Source organism: Salvelinus namaycush, chromosome 31 (genome assembly GCF_016432855.1).
Source record: "Salvelinus namaycush isolate Seneca chromosome 31, SaNama_1.0, whole genome shotgun sequence".
In the NCBI taxonomy this organism is placed as follows: Eukaryota; Metazoa; Chordata; class Actinopteri; order Salmoniformes; family Salmonidae; genus Salvelinus; species Salvelinus namaycush.
This window is the reverse complement of record NC_052337.1, coordinates 25,037,795-25,060,688: the sequence shown is the minus strand read 5'-3', so window position 1 is coordinate 25,060,688 and position 22,894 is coordinate 25,037,795. Positions and strand designations below refer to the sequence as shown.

General features: G+C 40.6%; 1 protein-coding gene across 2 annotated transcripts; it reads right to left on the bottom strand.

The window, feature by feature from the left end:
- Nucleotides 1–7,443: 7,443 nt before the first annotated feature.
- LOC120026371 (G2/mitotic-specific cyclin-B1-like) lies at nt 7,444–21,295 on the bottom strand. 2 transcript variants are annotated; one of them, XM_038971217.1, is made up of 10 exons: nt 21,127–21,295; nt 19,980–20,161; nt 10,476–10,610; nt 10,261–10,380; nt 9,902–10,084; nt 9,642–9,800; nt 8,643–8,879; nt 8,410–8,550; nt 7,926–8,036; nt 7,444–7,799 (listed from the first exon to the last, which is right to left on the bottom strand). In XM_038971217.1, exons 2-10 carry the CDS (start codon nt 20,034–20,036, stop codon nt 7,695–7,697), a joined length of 1,248 nt encoding a protein of 415 aa, XP_038827145.1. In that variant the 5' UTR covers nt 20,037–20,161; nt 21,127–21,295; the 3' UTR covers nt 7,444–7,694. The 2 variants fall into 2 exon arrangements, with proteins under 2 accessions (XP_038827145.1, XP_038827146.1); XM_038971218.1 differs by lacking the exons at nt 19,980–20,161; nt 21,127–21,295 and adding an exon at nt 10,869–11,098.
- Between the last annotated feature and the right edge of the window lie 1,599 nt (nt 21,296–22,894).

Genomic DNA, 22,894 nt, shown 5'->3' with positions numbered 1-22,894 from the left:
TTAGCTTGGCTGGCTGATTCACCAAGGTCAAATTACAGCATCTTGCTGTATGATGAGCCACATGATGAAAGAGCAATCATACAGCATCTTTACATCACTCCCCATAGACTTCCGGCTACATCTGGAGCCTTTTACACCATGGTTTCAATATGTGGTAGAATTGAAATCCTACGAAGTCAGAGCCAATAGCTCATTCACATTGTGGTGTACGTGTCAAAGCCAATCTGGAATATAGATATACAGATGAGGTATTCATAAATCGTGTATAGGGATTGGGGTTGAAATATGGTTATGGGAATGAAGAGTGGATCTATCTTGAGCATAGATTACAGTACAGGACATGGTGGTGATAGACTGATAGTATAGAAAGATATGTTTTGGAAATGTGCTATTTCCTGTCAGATTCTGCACTAAATTTGAACCTACCGCTTGATAAGAGGGTTCATTCCAGGTTCAAGGCCAGTTTGCAGAAAACCCCCAGCTGGAATTGTCATGAAGTGATCAATATTGTACAAGTGTAATACATACAAAAAACAATACCTATAGTTCCGGCTGATAAAAAATCTTGTTGTAAACTGTTTTCCATTAAAGATTTCTTGATGTAGTCAAATTGCAAAAGCCAGTGGTTCCAAGAATTTCTGTAGAAAGAGGAGCTGGATCATTTGAAAATGTGTTGATTTAACATATTGTCAAATCAAAACATAAACAAAGTACATTGGCATTAATCCCTAAACAATTTGACAATTACTAGGTAACAGTATGATTCGACTCACAATAATAAGGTAGTAATAGGCTGCGTCTACACAGGCAGCCCAATTCTGATCTTTTTTCCACTAATTGGTCTTTAGACCAATCGCATCAGATCTTTTCCAGAGCTGATCTAAGTGGTAAAAATACCAATTAGTGAGAAAAATATCAGAATTGCCTTTGTAAACACAGCCATGTTAACTTGCAAAATAGGCATTAGCACAACTGCAACACAGTGTCAATGTATCACATTTTTATGGATAAAAATTGAGAAAAAAGTGATCTGATTTGACAGATCATTTATAAAGCTAATGGCATTATCATAAACTTTACTCAATGATAACAGCATAGCAATTTTTCACAAGATAATAACTATGTAAATACTTTGTTACCAGTGTATCTGTTGTGTTACAAAGTCAGATGAGTTGGGAAGTTCTCAGTTCTTAGAGCAAAGACAACAAACAAACAGTGGGTTTGGTTAAGTAAGAAAATGTGCAGTATAAGGATCAATGTTGTACTATTCAACAAATGTGAGGGTATGAACTTGGTTGGGCAGAGGGTGAAAGAGCTGTTGCCGTTAAGTTCTAACACAGAGAGGTTACGTGGTCAGAGGAAAGTTCTGTTCAGTAAATTGGAATGAACCAAGGAGTGATGCTTTTTCACACCTGGTTGAAACAGACCAGTGTTCAGGCCACAATAGGAGCCTTTCTTTCCTTAACGTGCCATTGAGCAGCAAAGATCTGTAAAGTTCAGGAAGCACACAGATTTTTTTATTTTATTATTATCTATAAATTGTGAAAATGAATGCCCCTGTGTTTATTTGTGCTTCACTTTCAGGCCTAGAGACTTCAGTCCGGTTGGCAGCTGCGTACCTATTAGCACCCCACAGAAACCCTAACATCTCCTCTGTGGGGTTGTGTTTGTTTGACTTGTCATTATTGAATTGAGACACACATACACAGTGGTTGTGAATTGAGAATGCGTATTGACTCATTTTCAAGGGTGCACTGGCCATCCCGGATAATGTTTAGACTGAGAAACACTTCCAAACTTTCGACTCTGGTCTTGGACAATTCAACTTTGGTTGAGTTTATCTCAGAAATATTAAATGGGTTTCTGAGACCAAGTTTTCCATTATTTCTGGACCTCAAACCTGGCTCTTGAATTCATTTATTGAGGAGGGCTTGAATAAAAATAGAATATGACATGAGTTTTTGTGCCTTAGTGTTGATTGAATATGTTTGAATAAATATTATCCCAAAAGTGTGTTTAAGATGTCATCAGTGAGTTTGTAATTTGATGTAATGAGTGTGTAATTTGATGTAATTCTGGGGCATTCCAAGTGTGAACTTCACAAATTATAAATCCAGTTTTGACATATGGTATATTGTTGTTATTCAATATTCAACAATAATACACAGGTTAATGAGTGAGAGGTCATTCATCACTACAGTTATGTGGTCACTCATCTCCACTATTCCACTGTCAAAAGTGGTCTCTTTGCACAACTTAACCCAGGTATGGGGTAAGTTGAGCCGTGGGCCATGTAAGTTAAGCCGCCTAAACATTTCTGTACTGACTAAAATATTACCACTACCTTTTTAAAACCATGTCTATCTTTATTTCCCAAACACAATTCAACACAATCACTTTTTTGTCTTTTATTAATTTTAAGCGTATTTTAACACAGGCTTAACACCTAACAAAGACTTAGTACTTTTTTGAACACTTTTTGCATAGGATAGGCCCTGTTGTTACCTCATATCCCAGCGATAATGCCTTGCATTACTCCTGGGATGAAAAGACTTACATTTCCTCAACTTGCTATTGGCTAAACTTACCCCAAAGCAAACATTTTGATTCATATCACAGACAGCTTCAATGATGCGCTTTCATGCTAGGTTTAGGACCTCATATTAAAGCTTATAGAAACCCCAACTGATGTATAAAACAATCTTAAAACGATCTACTTTGGTTTAGATACAAGCATCATAAAACCTCTAACACAATAAATTCATTTGACTTGGTGTAAAGCTAGTTCATTTTGTTCCCTAACTTGCTTACCACTTTTTCCATGTGGTTTCTTCCTTCACAGTCTCCATGAAATTATGACCTCTTCCTAAATTTGGTAAAATTATACATTTTGTGTATGGTTTCTTAGAAACAAAGAAACAAATGTGGCTCAACTTACCCCTTTGTCTCAACTTACCCCACTCTACCCTACAACTGCTTTCCATGAAATTTCCACAAATAAGCTAAAGGCCAAAAATCCAGGGGTCCAGCCGGCTTCAACCGTATGGTTTCAGGCTCCACAGAAGTAATCTGTCTTGTAAACTGATCTTCCTGCCCATTCATGACCTCACCCTTCAAGCATGAGTTCTCAGCATGGGCCGGGTTTAAAAGCACAGCTTTCCAGGGTAACTGAAACTAATTATCATCTGTCCCCATGAAGAGCAGCATAAGGTAGAGCTAAAAAGATGAACCTATAGATGTTCTTTAACACATCCCCTCTGCCTATGACAGCAGGTTTTGTTTTCCTACTTTGCATTTATTGTGTTCTAAAAGCAATTTACTAAAGCAATGTTTTTCTTAATTCTCCAATAAATACATATTTCAGTGAGTGCTGCTTGGTATAATAATGGTGTTAATAATTTTTACTAATTTAGACTTATAGAAAATGTCAGGATCTGGCAATGCGATCTGTACAACAAACTGCAGTAAACCAGGTTTAATTCCAAATAACAAAAACATTACTGAAATATTTCTCATTTGGTGACAAGCTGTTGTCCAACAAACAGTTTGAGCTGTCAGCAGATGCACTTATGATGGCCTATGATGATCATAATGGATACAGTGAAGGGCCTCTGTGGGATGACAGGTGGTCTTGTACAGCGTAAGCTCTGCGAATCCCCACATGGGTCTCATTGCACAAGGTCTCCTGTCGTGCAGCTGTGGATGGGCTAAAGTGAACTTCTCCCCCTCTGCTGTGTCCATTTGCCTTAAATACTTGAGGCTTGAGGTGATCAATTGTAATTGACGCCGTTTGCTTTCTCCAGGACGGGTTATGAGTCCTGTGCATCTGCCTGTTCTTTTAATGGGATCCTCATATTCAGAGAATTGTCAAGTAGGTCTTAGTCTACCGCCTTGTCTGCAATGGAGCCCCGTAGCAAAAAGCAGTGGCAGAAAAAAGACAGGTGACATTGTTCCTAAACTGGAATCTGTGAGTTCAAAGGGTAGACTAAATTCATTGGAATGGCTGTTAGGGTAACTGGATGTGTAGGAAATGTCTGTTAAATCTGAAGGTTGGACAAGAAAATGGAATTACAGATCTCAATCTACATCCACTTGGAATTAGGATTTATGAACAGTTATGACTATGGAATCAGATAATTGCTGTTGACACCTTGTTTTCCAAGCCTATCCACTAAGAAAATGGGTCTGTTACAAGATAAAATAACTTTTCATTGACAAAAGGGATGGATCCATGTTCATTTAAAAACATGTCTACTGGAATCAGAAGCCAGAATGGGGCTTGACTAGTGGAATGGATCTGACCTGAATATCTGCTCCTTAATAAGACTGCAGTGATGAGGCCTTGAAAAGGAGCAGCTCAGAGCATCTGGGCTAGCACAGCCACATGTAGCCAGCAAAGAGCCTTCAGGTGGGGCATCTTAAATGCACGTGAACACCATTAATGAACTGAACTGCCATTTCCCCTCTAAGCCCATCAGGTGTCACAAGCAGTTGCATTCCGCACTTAAACTATTTTATTTTACCTTTAACCAGGCAAGTCAGTTAAGAACAAATTCTTATTTACAGTGACGGCAAACAAAATCTTTGGACTAGACTAGTGACTAGTTTTACAATGGTAAATTCTAAATGTGCCCTGCATGCAAGCATCAATAAAGGAAATTAGCTGCATGTCACTTGCAGGTTGTGGGCATGTCAGAACTACTCTAGCAGATCACTAAACACAGTCACTAACCAAGATAGGACTGTATCCAGAGCACTACCTCCCTCTAGTGGACACTAGCAGTTACAAGACCAAGTTGTGCAATATGAATTCCTTCTAAATGAACGATGCATTTTTACTTAAAACATACTTAACTAGGCAAGTCAGTTAAGAAAAAAATCGTATTTACAATGACGGCCTACCAAAAGGCTTCCTGCGGGGACGGGGATATATATAGGACAAAACACACATCACAAGCGAGACAACACAACACTACATGGAGACCTAAGACAACATAGCAAGGCAGCAACACATGGCAGCAGCACAAAACATGTTACAAACATTATTGCGCACAGACAACAGCAAAAAGGGCAAGGTAGAGACAACAATACATCACGCAAAGCAGCCACAACTGTCAGCATGTGTGTGTCCATGATGGAGTCTGAAAGAGATAAAACTGTCCAGTTTGAGTGTTTGTTGCAACTCGTTCCAGTCGCTGGCTGCAGCAAACTGAAAAGACGAGCGACCCAGGGATGTGTGCGCTTTGGGGACCTTTAACAGAATGTGACTGGCAGAACGGGTGTTGTATGTGGAGGCTACATTAGATATCTCATTTAGGGGGGAGTGAGGCCTAAGAGGGTTTTATAAATAAGCATCAACCAGTTAGTCTTAAACGGGTATACAGAGATGACCAGTTTACAGGAGTATAGAGTGCAGTGATGTGTCCTATAATGAGCATTGGTTGCACATCTGATGGCCGAAGGTAAAGAACATCTAGCAGCTCGAGAGCACCCTTAACTGCCGATCTATAAATTACGTCTCCGTAATCTAGCATGGGTGATTGGTCCTCCGAATCGGGGTTAGTTTGGCAGCTGGGGTGAAAGAGGAGCGATGATAGAGGAAACCAAGTCTAGATTTAACTTTAGCTTGCAGCTTTGGTATGTGCTGAGAGAAGGACAGTGCACCGTCTAGCCTTACTCCCAAGTACTTCAATGAGATGACTACCTCAAGCTCTAAACCCTGAGAGAGGTAGTAATCACACCTGTGGGGAGAGGGGCATTCTTACCAAACCACATGACCTTTGTTTTGAAGGTGTTCAGAACAAGGTTAAGGGTAGAGAAAGCTTGGACACTAAGAACACTGTTGTAGAGCATATAACACAAAATCCAGGGAGAGGCCAGCTGAGTATAAGACTTTATGCATATAAATGGATGAGAGTTTCCTACTGCCTGAGCTATGTTGATGTAAATTAAGAGCGTGGGGCCTAGGATCGAGCCTTGGGGTACTCCCTTGGTGACAGTGCAGTGTATAAAGTCAGAATCTGCTCTCTGGAGGTAGTTAGCAAACCAGGCCAAAGACCCGTCAGACACCAATACTCCTTAGCCGGCCCACAAGAATGGAATGGTCTACCGTAACAAAAACTTTGGCTAAGTCAATAAAAATAGCAGCACAACATTGCTTAGAATCAATGGCGACATCATTGAGGACCTTTAAGGTTGCAGTGACATCCATAACCTGAGCAGAAACCAAATTGCATACCCGAGAGAATACTATAGACATCAAAAAAGCCAGTTCATTATTGACAAGTTTTTCCAAAACTTGATAAACAGGGCAAAATAGAAATAGGCCTATAACAGGATCAGCTTGATCTCCCCCTTTAAAGGACAAACCGTGGCTGCCTTCGAAGCAATGGGAACCGCCCAAGAAAGGAGACACGTTAAGGTTGGCGATGATAGGGGCAGCAACCTTAAAAGGGTCTAAACCATCTGACCCAGAAACTTGACCTGTAAAAACTAAGGAGCTCCTTTAGCACCTCGGACTCAGTGACTGCCTGCAGGGAGAAACTTTGTAGCGGGGCAGCGTAAAAAATAAAAAGATAAGAGGGCAAAGCATTGGGGATAGTCACATTAGGAGTGGGAGATGAGGAATTGTTGGATAGGCTAGGAGGCATGGCTGAGTCAAATAGGAATCCCGACTTGAAGTGGTGAATAAAGAGCTCAGCCATGTGCTTCTTGTCAGTAACCACAATCACCAACATTAAGGGACATGGGCAGCTGTAAGGGTTTGACAGGTCTTTAACCATTCCAGAACTTCTTAGGGTTAGACCCACAAAGAGAGAACTGCTCCTTAAACTAACTTTGGCCTTCTGGATAGCCTGAGTGAACACATTCCTCATTTGCTTGAACGAAAGCCAGCCTGAGTATGTCGAGCCTGTCGCCAAATGCAATTGAGGTTGAGTAACTGCAAGATCACAGCCAAACATGTTAATTCTCATTTATGGGGGCGTTTGTTAATACCAATGAATTTAATTTAAAATTAAAGGTCCAAGCGTCTTCGACAGAGGGGCTCAAGCTGATTCTATACCAGAGGCCAGTTCATGAAGGCTTGCGCATTAAAGCTTAAGCAAGCTTCTATGACAGCTCAGGAAAGCACATTTCACTACACAGCCATAACAGGCTTTAAAACAATGATCATTAAGGTCATTACAGAAAACAGACTGATAGCTATCAGGATTATTTGTGAGGATAACGTCAAGGAGCCAGAAGAGAGCTTAAGGCAGAAGCCGGTGCTGATGGACTATAGCACCCAGCATCAGTCAACAAAGAGCCATTAGAAAGTTTAATGCCTAAAACCAGCTAATAAAATTGTTGAGACAACCGAGCACTGAAGGTGATCCCTGGTAAAGCTTGCCACTCCACCGACAGCCAAAAATAGGTTAACCATAGAGTGTCTGTACAGCAAAGCGGAATTAAAATGTTAAAATGTTTATTGGCATTACTTGAATATACAGTCTTGATTAGACACATCTAATTGAGGGTAGACCGGCAGAACAAAACTACTTTAAGTCAATGCATTTAATTACTGGAATGGTCAAAATCCAGGTGTGGGAACACAAGCTGTACACTACCCAACACCAATGTTTCTCCCATAATTGTTAAAACCACATAAGTTACATACATTCTGTACAGTAAAATCAGCAGTGCTGTCAGGCATCTCATAGGGTGAGCTGCTTTGCAAGGTCCTTGATCAGCGAAGACTTCAGCTGTGAAATGGTGGCGATTTTCATATGCTTCTGACTAGAGTACTTATTCTTAACTGCCTGCAAAAGAAAACAAGTTACGGCAACAGGTCATTTTGTAGAAGATGAAGTCTTACAATTAGGTGCATTTCAAGAGTTGTAAACTAAGTAAATGGCTTTCACTAATAAGGCGGATCCTCTACGCACCATATGCTTAGTTTGTCCCTCGTTCACCTTCACAACATTTTTTGCTATGTGCTGCATGACCGGGACTAGGCAGTCTTCGGTGTAGTTCATGTAATGCTGCAGTGTGGAACTCTGGGGAGGATACAAAGGCAGTAAGTGAGAAGATCAAGTGATGCAGTGACCTGGTATACACCAAGGGCTCCCGAGTGGCACAGCAGTCTAAGCCTCTGCATCTCAGTGCTAGAGGCGTCACTACAGACGCTGGTTCGCATCCAGGCTGTATCACAACCGGCTGTGATTGGTAGTCCCATAGGGTGGCGCACAATTCACCCAGCGGCGCCCAGGCTTGGCCTTCATTGTAAATAAGAATGTGTTCTTAACAGACTTGCCTAGTTAAATAAAGGGCTTCTTTCCCCACAATCACTGATCAGAGACCAGATAAGCAAATATGGTGGATTCCACTCAGAAAATAGACACCCACAGCAATTACTGAAGGACATCTTACCCAGTCACCGCAGTTGAAGACCTTCAGGGTGAGGGCGAAGGCTGCACTGGCCACCTGGGAGGGAGGGAAGTGCACCATCTCATAGTCCACCATGGTGAGCTCCACCAAGTACTTCGCCAGGGTGTGGTGCTCAGCAGTCACCTGGAGAGATTTTAATTAGTCATTTTGATTCTATAACTGGTGTGACTGTAGGCAATACAGATGGAGTGTCAGTGTTGAAGGGGTTGGTATACCTCGCCAATCTTTGAGGCCCTTCTGAGGAACTGGAGGGGGAGAGGGCGGCCAAAGCTGAACTTCAGCACTCTCAGTATTGTCATTTCCATGTCCCTGATCTGTGCAGTGGTGTAGGCCCGGTCAGTCACAAATGCAAAGTCTGCGATCTCTGGAGGGTACATCTCCTCATATTTGGAGGCGATGAACATGGCAGTCACACCAACCAACTGAAGTTGCTTTTTGGGCACTGGGTTATCCTGTTGGAGACAATTTTTTGCTTATAATTTCCATAAGTTGGTAGGCCATTTGTCAACTACATGCAGCTTCTGCCTTAATGTGTTGCCCTAGAAAACTAAATGAAGTAGTGCTCACCAGAATAATGCCTTGCGTCAATAGAGCGCATTAGTAATCTAGTCAATGTTGGTAAAGTTGTCAATGTCGTTTACAGCCCGGGGAGAAAATGCCAAAAAACTATGTAAAGATATTGCACAGGACTAGTCAGTTTGACTAGTTAAGGAAATTAAAAGCAGAGAAAACACATGGTCTTGGGTGGATATTTTGTGTAGTTGAAATGCTGTCTGATTGCATAACAGTGTCAAAGATGATTCAGCATCTATTAAGAATGCATATGATGTAAGAGTCACATTTCTCCACTAATGTGTGAGACAAAACACATGGTTTATCATTTTACTGCAAGAAATGTAGTGCCGCAAGAGTTAATTATGCTACATATGAGAGGTTTTAGGCCTACAGTCAGTGTCCACATTACAGTTACCATTTAACCTACGAACTTACAAGGAACCTGTTTATTCATGGCTACTTGTGAGCAGCTTACCAAAGGTGCATGTAAACAGCTTATCCCAAATAAGACTATGAGCTACCAACCAGAATATTGTGCGCATTTAAACGTGGTCAGCGAGCAAGCCCACTGGTGGGCTGTGTGACGTTCCTGCTACACTGTAGTTCACTGGCAGTAATTTCTCATCAGGATGGCTAGGACAGCAGGTCAAGCAAATTACCTGAAGGAAGCGGTCAATGATTCCCACAGTCATATACATGGTCTCCTGCAGCAGGCGGAACTTGATTTGGACCTGGACGAGCCAATCGATGAGAATGGCACGCATGTTGCCTGTAATTTCCTGTCCTTCCAGATAATTGGTTTTAACAGCCTGATCAACCTTTGAGGGGAGACGACACAAGGGACATGTAAGCAACAGGCAGGAAAATAAAATTCATTTCCTGGACCGTGGCTTTCAGCTAAGAAACATAATACACCAACCTCAAGTTTTTGAAGGTATTTGTAGATGTCCTTCACATATTCACTGCAGAGCATGGGGTTGTCATAGTCATCAGCATCCACATCTTTAATATTAAGTAGAACATCAGAGAAGGCCTGGCACAGTTCAATGGGAGCACAGCCAGAGGTCTCCATTGCTGTGGGAGACATTGGCTCAGGTAAAACCTGTCAGACAAAAAAAAACATTTATTTATATATAAAACACAAGTGTTAGTATTCAATATGGGGTATGGTGGTGAACAAAGTCTAATCATGATAGTGCATGGAGTTGAGCAGGTTGAAGGCTATTACAAATAAATCACAAGCAGCCAAATTCTTGCCCTTTGCCCCAGAAATCTCACCTGAACCTCCAGTTTAACAGGGGCAATAGCAACTTTTTGGGGTTGTTGGACTTCAGGGACCTTTGCCACCCGTGTGCTGGCCTTCCTCTCAACCACCTTTGTGGGTTCTGCCTTGACATCCTGTAGAATAAAAATGAAGCACAGTATTTTAGTACTAGAAACAGAGCAGCTAGAAACCTATGCATTGTGAAGTTCCCAAAATAGATAATAGTCACCTTTTTCAGAGTCTGTCTGGGGACACCAACATTTCCGATTTCGCCAAGCGCAGCTCGTGCTCTCAGTGTAGGCTTGGTTCCCAGAACCACCTTGCCTTGCAGAGCAGTTTGGTTCTCTGAGGAACCCAGACGATTCTACAGGAATAAAAAGGGAACCATGTAGAATAATAGTTTATTATTCAAATAGAACACGATAGCATATATCTGAACGAGTAAACAATAACTTCAGAGAAGGCAGAAGCAAAACATTTTGCTGAGGCACGAGGCGAGTCACTCTGCATTTGAGCTTGAATTCTAAACAAAAGCAATGAACAAGTTGCAAACGTAACACAAATAGCTACAATAAACCAAATATATCGTAATGCAAAACAAAATCTGAAAAATACAACTTACTCTGGTCATACGGTGAGCCATTTCTAAATATACGATGCTTCGGTGAAAGAGAATACACTTACTGCACACAATTTCTAAAGGTGAATAGCCGTAGTTTAAATCCTGGTTTACTCGAATTTCATTCGTTGCGTTCCAAAATGCGCTGCCATCTGATTGGATGACACGCAGCTGATTAGAATGCGTTCCTAGGACGACCAGTAATCACATGACAGGATCTAGCTCGTTGTTTTTTTAAAGACTTCTGCCACCTTATAAATAAGAAGCAAGTTATCCAGTTCAAAACAAAGGCACTGTATTGTACTTACTTACAGTTAATGTACAATTTTGTTGAGGTGTGTCTTACCATATAGATGACATGCCCCAAAGATTCTTATAAACCTTTGTAGCTAGGACCTCTGGAAAAAACTAGGTTGAATCATGACGTCAGTGATCTTCAGGTCGGAATTTTGGAGCTCTAGAAAGAGGCACGTGTCAGATAGAGACTCTTCAAACGTCGATAATATGGTTAATTCCATGAGAGTTTCATTAAGTCAGTGGCTGCAACGTGATATCTCAATTTGGGTCGTATTCTTTTGTCCAAGACTGATGGTTTATCTAGAATCATTTACCCAAGTCAGTCCCTTTTTATTTCTTCTAAGTCAATGCTGTTATATTTAGATTTGTTTGGAAGAATAAAACGCATTATATTCGGAGATCAAAATTAGTGAAAGACTATGATCGTAGAGGTTTACAGGCTATTGATTTTGAGTCGTTAGTGGGTGCTTTTAGAATTAAATGGTTGAAATGATGTCTGTCTAATCCTACCTCTATGTGGTATCATATCCCTAACAGTCTGTTTAATAAACTTGGTGGATTTTGACCCTCCAAAATGACCTGTGAAATTGTCTAAATTTCACCAGCATATGTTATTTTTTTGGAAAATGGTATTCAAGCACAATTTTTCCCCACACAAAACATTGACTTGGAATAATAGAGTTATTCAAGTTAATAGGAAATCCGTTTTCAAAGGCCTTTAGTTTGACAAGGGTATTCAGTTTTGTATGTGATTTGGTAGACAACACTGGGGAGTTTTTGCCGTTTGATGAGTTCATTGGTAAATTTCAGGTTAATATTACTCAGAGAATATATGAAGGTTTGCAAAGCAATTCCACTTCCTTTACTTGGACTTATTAAGAACACTTTGTTGTATTATGAGGTTGTTCTCTCTTTCCAAGTTTACAAATGAATTACTTGAATCTTTTGGATAAAAAATGCAACAAAAAGTGGATACAATTGGCAGTTAATTAAGTAATTGTTGGTGATTATAATTCAATATATTCCTATGGAAGTGACCAACCCATGCTATGGTCAAAAGCGACAACCTTGCACCTTACTTGTCCAGTTATCCCAAAAGTTAAAGAAACTCATTGTTAATGATTTCTTGCACAAAAGAGTCAGTTTTGACAAAATGCCTTGTGTTTTTTGTTCCTCTGAATCCACAGAGCATTTATTTTTTTCATGCCGCCATTCAAGTAAACTATGGATTGAAATTCATGAATGGTTGCGTATAAAATCTTCAGAATTACCTGATGTTAAATGTCATTATGCTTATCCTTGTAATTCCGATCATAACTATTTTATTAACATTATTATTCTCTTGGCCAAATATTATATTCACAAATGTAAATGGGGTGGAAAAAATCCTTATTTTGTAGTTTTTTTCATTTAACTGTTACAATTTTATAAATCCCTCAAACTTGTGAAACTTAAAAAGTTGGGGAAATTATCAGAAGTCATGTCTCTGAATGTCTGATACAGACTCATTGCCTTAATGATGTCCTGAATTATTAATTTTTTAGGGGGTGGGGGGGTTGCCTGTGTCACGGCTCCTCCTCTGCATTGCAGGGGCGGTTCCTCCTGCAGGCAGAGGAGGGTCGTTAGTGATTGGAGTCACCTGGGCTCAGGGTATTTAAACTGCTGCTTCACTAATCTCTCTCTCTCTCTGCTCCTCCAGGTATGATCCGGTTTTGTTTGTTCCTTTGTAGTTTTGCATAGTTTTCACTCAGTCATATTCACACACACAGATTCACACATCCATGCACGTTACATACACCTTACATTATGATACTTCCACACCTCATTCCTTTTTCTTAGTTTAAAGTTAATAGTTTTGTTTATAATAAAGAACACTTTTAATTGGCCTATACCTGTTGTTCGTGTCCCCTCATTTTTGTCACAGGCTATGAGCCGGCTTGTGACACCTGGTATTCTATTTGTAGTTTTTTTCGTTGTATTCACAGGAATGTCCCTGTATTGATGTGTAATATTGTTATTATTGTTGCAATAAAAAAATTCTAAACCCAGAGGCCACAACATCGCGAGACTTCCTTGATGTGTATAGTCTACCAAAGTATGAGTCAAAGGAAATTGAACATGATGAGAGTGAGGATGAATTAACTGCGGTGGCAGGTGCAACGAAGAAACAGAGTTTGAACCTCATCCTGCTGGTGATAAATATGTTTTTTACCCAGTGGGAGTGTGATTTTTGAAGAGAATGGATCCTTGCCTTCTGGCTGATCCATATGTGGTGTCAAGTTGGGTGGACAAGAGGTTGGGGAATGTTGGGTCGGTGAAAGTGACTTGATGTGGAATCGTGTCGATTCTTTTGTGTTTCTGCCATCCAGAGGGAGCGTGGGCGCTACACCTTGTGGCTGGGGACAAGAACTGTGACTTGCTTTCCTCTCCGGAACAGGGCACCATTGAAAGGAGTGATAACTGGAGTGGCGTTGTGTTGAGGGTCAACTGAAGTTGAAGATTCCTGATTTGCAACGCCCCCTTTTTGGTGCGATGCAGACCTGGTGGAGATTGTTGTGAAATAGAGAATACACTTTCTGTACTACTGAGTTTTGATGCAGAGTTTTTACCACATAAAGTCTAGTTAGTGTGCTAGTTATCCCGTGAGAGCTTTAGTTGTCAAGCTTATGGTAATGTAGTAGCAGTGTGTAGGAGGGAGATTCCTAGATGTGAGAAGTGTGCAGGATGACATGAGACAAAGGAATGTGTAGTATCAGTGGAAAAGTTGTGAGTGTAAACTGCAGGGGTACCCATGGTGCTGGAGATCAGAGGTGTCCGTTGAAAGGCAGGTTGAGGTTGCCAGGATCAGAGTAGTGCAGAAAGTGTCGTATGATGAGGCAGTGAAGCGAGTAGTAGAGAAAGATAGGTCCAGGGTGAGGGATCCTATAAAAATCCCTGTGAGTAGGACAAGTTTAATAAAGAGTGATATAAATAACACGTGCTTCAGTAAGGTTTTTTGTTTTTGCGTTCATGGCCATTGTCAACTGTACCACAGGAATGGAATGGAAATCACAGAGGACAGATTTTGTGGTGGCAGCTGCAGAGAAGTGCTTGGGTGTACAATAGTTTACTGCAGAAGCGTTACAAGGTGTTTTGAACAATAGTGTCCTGTCCTCCCAGGCTGCTGGCCTGTGTAGGATCAGATGGGGCCAAAGTAGTGGAATAATGATTGAGGTTTTAATGGGTGTAGGGTTAGTTGGTAGGGCATTTTTATTTTCACAAATTGTAATGAAATCATATTACAGAATAGTAGGCTGATACACAGCCAATACAGTAGGTGACAGCATGCACCAATAACATTTGTTTGCGCACTGCCATAATACCAAAGAAGAAGAAGTATGAGTCATAATACCCATAAAACCTAGCGGTCAAACACGGAAATGGTTCTAATAAATTGTCCACCATTAATTTGATCCATTGTGGATTTTAGAAACCCTGCAAATAAGAACTGTGTTTCGTGTAGGCTTATCATTCAGAACTATAAATGAATGTCTTAAGCGTCACATCACTCACCAGGGCCATGATGATCTGAACTAGACTGCCGAATCGAGGCAAAGGTAAGAATCTCTGGATTAACTATCTAATGTTAACAAAATGTTGTAATTAATCAATTGGCTGAAGTTGTTTAAATTAACAATTCTGTGAACTGTCTTGGGCAAGTTTTAAATGTACACTTATCTAGCTAGCTCATGGTTAGTTAGTTAGCAACATTAGCCGAGCTAGATGGCTAAATTAGCTGTGTATTTGCCTAGCTATTTAAATGCATGAGCAATTCATAAAAACGAGTTTAGCTTTCTTTGTCTTTTATAAGCCAACAGCCTAGCTAGCTAGTTAACTTAGATGGTGACGCTAGGGCTAGGCGTTCTTGATAATGTTTGTTTGGAATGAAGGTGAAGAAGAGAACCAAACGAAGCTCCTCTGTTCTATTAGCTAATGTCTAGTCACTCGAAAATAAAATGGATGAGCTTAGTTCAAGGGTCTCCTATCATAGAGACTTGAAAAGCTGCTATATTACATGTCTTACTGAAATGTGGCTGGAATTTGAAGCTATGCACGTAGTACTCGTGGATTCTCCATGCAGGATCAGACAGCGGCTTCGGGGAAATCAAAAGGTGTTTTTTCATAAATAACAACTTGTGTGCTGCTTCAAGTATGAAGGAAATCTCAAACGTTTGCTCACCTGATACAGAATACCTCATGGTAAGCTGTAGACCCTTTTATCTACCAAAAGAGTTCTCATCCGTAATGATCACTGCTGTCTATATTCCTCCACATGCCAACACCACTCTGGTACTCAATGAACTGTATGGGGCCATAAACAAACAAGAAACCACTCAGTGGAGACTTTAAAGCAGGTTGACTTAAAACCGTCATACCTCACTTCTACCAACCCGTCTCCTGCACCACAAAGTGCGCTAAAACTCTAGACCACGTTTATTTTACCCGCAGAAACACATACGGGGCCCATCCCTCATCCTCCATTTGGCAAATCTGACCATGACTCCATCCTCCTGCTTCCTGTTTTTTTTAATGCTCAAACAGCAGTGTAAAAGAGGTGTGGGGGGGCAATGCAAATAGTCTGGGTAGCCATTTGATTAGATGTTCAGGAGTCTGTGATGCCTTAGACCAGCTTATCATAAGTTGAGACAATATCCTTTCCCTCTCCTCGACAATATATATTCTACTTTCCCCAAGTAGCTGTTCTTCTTTATGAAGTAATGGTTGAAGTAACCAATGGGCTACATGGAGACTGAAAAGACAATTCAAAGGGGGAAATATAGCATGCATGTCAATAACTGTTCTAAGGATGTGCATGTTTGTATACATGAATGGGAGTGTGAGGGAAGAGTGAGGGATGATGAATATGTGTGAGAGAATGTGGATGCATAGGGTATAAGTTTGGCTAGAATGGATGAGTAAGTCTGGGTGTAAGTGTGTCTGAGCGGTAGGGAGGGTGGGACAAATGGGAGGTTGGGACAAGCTTGGGTGGGTATGGATGGGAGGTAAGGACAAGCTTGGGTGGGCAAGGATGGGAGGTTTGGACAAGCTTGGCTTGGGTGGGCAAGGGTGGGAAGTTGGTACAAGCTTGACTTGGGGGAGAACTGGGAGGGGGAGGTGGAGAGGGATGGGTTTGGCTTGTGAGAGGGAGAAGAGAGATTTATTTATTTTTGTGCTGTAAAATGAATAAGAGTTCTGGACAGATTAAGAGAGGATGTCGAGTCATGATTATTCCTTGTTTGTCATGATAGCTAAGATTCAATGGTGGTTATTGGTGAGCGTGAAGAGGGGCTCTATCCGAGGGATTGGGACGGGATGACTGGGAGGGCATCAGACACTTCTCTGAAGTATGTGTGGGGCCAAAACAGTACTTAAGTGGCAGTTTTTCTACAATGTATGTACAATGACATAATCCACAGACTTTTGACACATTAGGAGAGGAGTAGGAGCTTAAAAGCCCTAAAAAGGCATTGCGCCTCAAACTACAAAGAAGTACTTTTTTTTTTGTGTGTGTGTCTGATCAGCCAACATGCTCAAACGCTCTATACAGTGCCTTCGGGAAAGTACTCAGACCGCTTCACTTTTCCACATTTTGTTACGTTTCAGCCTTATTCTGAAATGGATTAAAAAAACAATTTCCTCATCAATCTACACACAATACCTCTTAATAACAAAGCAAAAAACAGGTTTAGAAATTTTTGCAAATGTATTAAAAACAAAAACAGGTACCTTATTTACATATTCAGACCCACTGCTATGAGACTGAAAATTGAGCTCAGGTGCATCCTGTTTCTATTGATCACCCTTGATGTTTCTACAACTTGATTGGAGTCCACCTGTGGTTAATTCAATTGATTGGACATGATTTTCAAAGGCACACACCTGTCTATATAAGGTCTCACAGTTGACAGTGCATGTCAGAGCAAAAACCAAGCCATGATGTTGAAGGAATTGTCCGTAGAGCTCTGACACAGGATTGTGTTGAGGCACAGATCTGGGGAAGGGTACCACAAATGTTCTGCAGCATTGAAGGTCCCAAAGAACAAAGTGGAATTCCATCATTCTTAAATTGAAGAAGTTTGGAACACCAAGACTCTTCCTAGAGCTGGCCGCCGAGCCAAACTGAGCAATTGGGGGAGATGGGCCTTGGTCAGGGAGGTGACCAAGAACCCGATGGTCACTGACAGAGATGGTAGAACCTTCCAGAAGGACAACCATCTCTGCAGCACTCCACCAATTAGGCCTTTATGGTAGAGTGGCCAGACGGAAGCCACTCCTCAGTAAAAGGTACATGATAGTATCACATTTTAAGCAAGACCCAGATGCAGACAGTGTCGAAGTAGTGTATGACTAGAACAGGGGCCAGGCAAAACGACAGGTCAAGGGCAGGCAGAGGTCAGTAATCCAGATCAGAGTCCAAAAGGTACAGAACGGCAGGCAGGCTCGGCTCAGGGCAGGCAGAATGGTCAAAACTGGGAACACTAGAAAACAGGAGCAAGGGGAAAAAACGCTGGTAGGCTTGATGAACAAATGAAATGGCAACAGACAAACCGAGAACACAGGTATAAATACACAGGGGACTAATGAACCAGATCGAACATCTCTGGAGAGACCTGAAAATAGCTGTGCAGCAACTCTCCCCATCCAACCTGACAGAGCTTGAGAGGATCTGCAGAGAAGAATGAGATAAAATTCCCAAATACAGATGTGCCAAGCTTGTAGCGTCATACCCAAGAAGACTTGGGGATGTAATCCCTGCCAAAGGTGCTTCAACAAAGTGCTGAGTAAGGGGTCTGAATACTTATGTAAATGTGATATTTCAGTTTTACATTTTTAATAAATTGGCAAGAATTTCTACAAACCAGTTTTTCCTTTGTCATTATGGGGTATTGTCTGTACATTGTTGAGGGGGGGAAATTATTTAATCAATTTTAGAATAAAGCTGTAACCTTTATTCTAAAATAAAAATGTGGAAAAAGTCAAAGGGTCTGAATACTTTCCGAAGTCACTGTATATGTAATGTATACAATAATTATGTATTCATACTATCTCTACCATTCCCTGGAATGCCCACCACCCTAATATGACATGTCTGCTAAAATGTCTTATCTGGTTCTTCAACGATAGACGGAACAGTCAAGGTTTACAAAATCCAACCTATTACATGGAATGTGCACAGGCTCCATGAAGAAAAAGAAAAAAAGCATATGGTTCTTCAACACTTTGTCAACAGATTGTCAGCAGATGTGGTAATCCTGCAAGAGTTAAAAAATAAAGATATTTTATATTTAAAGAGGAGCTGGGTTTAACACAGTGGCAACTGATTGACACAACGTTCCTGTGAATCACATCAGATGAGCCCTATGCTGCCACCTAAGTAGTAACAGCAGAGGTGTAGGCATCCTGATAAATAAGAATACACCCTTTTCCCTTATATCCCAGCATATGGACCAAGAAGGCAATTTTTATGTTGAATTGTACCTTACATGTTGAAAAATACACATTGGTTTAATTGTATATCCCACCAGGGGCAAATCTGGTGTTTTTAGATCAAATTCAAGCTATATTAGATAAAATCCAGACAGGAACTATTATTTTAGCAGGTGACCTAAATCATACATTCAATAAGATTGACAGACATAGCAATAAAAAAGGAAAATTCAAAGAGGCTCCAAAGAGGATGAAAATGTTCATCTATCCATATAATTTACAGGACACCAGGAGATGACTATTCCCAACTAGAAAATACAACTTGTTTTTTTCCTCAAAGTAAGAAAATCTATTAGAGAATTGACTACTACATTTTTATTTCCAAAAATGCACTCAACAATTTACTGGGTTAAAAAATCCATGGCATAGTGATGTGGGATCATTCTTTGGTATCATGCTTAATTACACTAACAGAAAATACACTTAAATACGTAAATGAAAAAATCTAAACCTTTACCATTAGAAATCTAGACATAGAGGACAGAGAAAAGACGACCCCCGATATAATTTGGAATGCTTTTAAGGCATACATTAGGGGAATGATCATTTACTAACTCGGCAAAAGTTAAATCTGAGTTAGAAATAAAAATTTCTGAACATAATCAGGAATATGACCTTTTACTTTTGAAGAGAGCCAATAACTACTTAATGGCAAATAAACCTGGTAAACATCTTGCAGCCCTTACAAAACAAAGCTATAGTTGTAAATATATAGTTTTATACATACAGGGTTTCTAAAATTCAAAATCAAATAGCTAAAGGATTCATGGTATGACCGTCTTAAACAATTCCAATTCCTTATGTTAGCTTAGTAGGAATATACTGCATGAGGTCTATAGTTCTGCAACCAAAATAGAGATATCTCTTACCAGATCATGCCTTGGTTGAAGACCAGACCAAGAATGTTGCCACTGATGTCAAACTCGCCATACGATGGCTACAGAGGGAGTTACAAACCCTATCACAAACAGTGATTCAAACTTGTGATTCAAACAAAAATGTACAAATCTAGAATATCCCCACCAATAGACAAAATAAGACATAACTATGTAATATACTGTATCCCTTTGTAACAATGACCATTGGAGGACCTACATATGGGGCGTTGAGGTCCCAGCACCAGCAGTAGTTGAGGAACCTGACAATGACAGCCCGCGCAAAGTCACCAATCAGGATGGTCAGGTAGGTCACCTGAATGTCTGACACGGTGTCTGACAACTCCTGTCACATGATGAACAACACACACGCTTTACAAAGGTACAGTACATACAACACAAACAATGAACATACCAGAGATGATGATATCAGTAAGGTTCCATTACTATGCCAACGGCGGTCTCCCAGCATGGCCCCCTGATGACATCAGAGGGGTCGTGGGGGGTGGGGTGGCATCCGTGTAGTTGTTGCGGAGGGTGAAGTTAGTATTCCTTCTGGGCCCAGATGGACGCATTCCTAATGGACACCTCCTCAAGCTGAGTGGAAGGAAGCCATCAAATCACAGGTCATTATAACTATGCGCTACCCTTTCACCCCAATGACAATGCATCGCTATGAGGAACATCAGTCCTAAGTGTATGAAACTGATCCCTCACTACATGATGCATTGCCTTGTTTACAGTATATGTAACTCAACCATCCCATTATAAAACCTTATCCTTTTCTTTTACTCTTTCATATTATCCCAAAAAGGAATAAACATTCTGTAATCCAGCTCTTAATGTTAATTTAAGATAAACAAGAGGTCTGGTAGTAGCCTGAAGCAGCCAGAGGCAGCCTTACAGTACCTTATTTTTGACCTCATCAAATAGGGTGAATAGGAAGGTGTAGAGGTTTCCCAGAAAGAGGGCAAAGATGCACCCCAGCTGCCATTTGAGGGTGATCTGGGGGTGGTACTCCTACAGCTCAGCGATTGTCTCAAACAGGGGAGGACACACCAGGCCCAACAGGGACATGATGAGCTCCAACTACACAGAGGAACCATGGCAGGAATCATACCATCTCCCCACTACACCACCACTTTACACAACACCATATGATACAAAATATGTCAGTGATGAAATAGAGAGGGAAGTTTGTTTAGTCAGTAATGAATGAGATAAAAAAGAAGGCTGCACTATTACAGATGTAGGATCTTAATTTGAGCCAGTTTGCTACACCAGGAAAATAATCCTGCATCAACAGGAAACATTATGTGGATTAAAATGAATGGCCATTTTTGTAGGGGTTGATACGTTTTGTGTAAGGGAAAATCAAGTCTGAAATTTCGAAGTGGAAATTACAAACTTCTGAAGCCTTTTTAAACCTCCTGCAACAGGTGATCAAATTAAGATCCTACATCTATATAACATAATATCACTATACATTTTTTCCAAAAATAAACTGATTCTATTGGTTTGAAAGAATGTACTTGACATCAACGCCATTCTCCAAGCATTACCTCGTTTTTCTTGTACCAGCTCAGATCGTCCCTGTTGGCAAACTCCTGGAACCTCTTCACCACAGAGAAGATGAGGTAGCCACTTCCCTCCAGGCAGCAGATGATCATGACATTGGCCAGCACACGCAGGAACCTCCTCAGGTGGATGTTCTCATCCTTCTGGTTCTCCTGCTCATCCACGATGGACTGCTGCACTCAGACAGAGACAGACAGACAGACAGTTAGCTCATGGACCACAATATGGTCTATACTTGGCATGTAGGTTTCTCACTTATGGGTGGGAATACAGTGCCTTCAGAAAGTATTCATAACCCTTGACTTATTACACATTTTGTTCCGTTACAGCCTGAATTCAAAATGGATGACTTTTTGTTCTACACCTATCTACACACAATACTCCATAATGACAAAGGGAAAATATGTTGGCAAATATATTTAAAATGAAATATGTCATTTACATAAATATTCACACCCCTGAGCCAATACTTTGTAGAAGCCCTTTGGCAGCTATTATAGCTGTAAGTCTTTCTGGGCAAGACTCTAAGACCTTTCCACACCTGAATTGTGCAACATTTGCCCATTTATCTTTTCAAAATTCTTCAAGCTCCGTCAAACTTGTTGTTAGACAACCATTTTCAGGTCTTGCCATAGATTTTCAAGTAGATTTAAGTCAAAACTGTAACTCGGCCACATTTACTGTCCTAGTAAGAAATTCCAGTGTAGATTTGGCCATGTGTTTTAGGTTATTGTCCTGCTGAAAGTTGAATTAATCTCCCAGTGTCTGGTGGAAACAGACTGAACCAGGTTTTCCTCTAGGATTTTGCCTGTGCTTTGCTCCAGTCCGTTTATTTGTATCCTGAAAAACTCCCCAGTCCTTAACTATTACAAGCGTACCCATAACATGATGCAGCCACCACTATGCTTGAAATATGGAGAGTGGTACTCGGTAATGTGTGGTATTGAATTTGCCCCAAACATAACACTTTGTACTCAGGACAAAAAGTTTATTGCTTTGCCACTTTTTTTTGCAGTATTATTTTAGTGCTTTGTTGCAAACAGGATGCATGTTGTGGAATATTTTTATTCTGTATAGGCTTACTTCTTTTCACTCTGTCAATTAGGTTAGTATTGTGGAGTAATGACAATGTTGTTAATCCATCCTCAGTTTTCTCCTATCACTGCAATTAAACTCGGTAACTGTTTTAAAGTCACCATTGGCCTCATGGTGAAATCGCTGAGCTGTTTCCTTCCTCTCCGGCAACTGAGTTAGGACTGACGCTTGTATCTTTGTAGTGACTGGGTGTATTGATACACCATCCAAAGTGTAACTAATAACTTGCTCAAAGGGATCACCATCCTCTAAGGGATATTCAATGTCTGTTTGTTTGTTTACCTATCTACCAATTGGTGCCCTTCTTTACGAGGCATTGGAAAACCTCCCTGCGGTCTTTGTGGTTAAATCTGTGTTTGAAATTCACTGCTTGACTGAGGGAGCTTACAGATAATTGTATGTGCATTTTTACTCCTAAACTTATTTAGGCTTGCCATAACAAATGGGTTGAACACTTATTGACTCATTTCAGTTTTCATTTTTAATTAATTTGTAAACTTTTAGAAAAACATAATTCCTCTTTGACATTATCAGGTATTGTGTGTAGGACAGTGACCAAAAAATCTAAATTTAATCCATTTTAAATTCAGGCTGTATCCTATTTTAGCAAATACCAGAGGTGTGGACTTGAGTCACATGACTTGGACTCGAGTCACA

Excerpts from the sequence above, each read along its gene's own strand:
- LOC120026371 (XM_038971217.1), bottom strand. The coding sequence starts at position 20,036 with ATGCTGGGAGACCGCCGTTGGCATAGTAATGGAACCTTACTGATATCA. Across the intron at positions 10,085-10,260 it reads CTGTTAAACTGGAGGTTCAG|GTTTTACCTGAGCCAATGTC; the intron begins GTGAGATTTCTG and ends TTTGTCTGACAG. Across the intron at positions 8,551-8,642 it reads GGGCCTCAAAGATTGGCGAG|GTGACTGCTGAGCACCACAC; the intron begins GTATACCAACCC and ends AAATCTCTCCAG.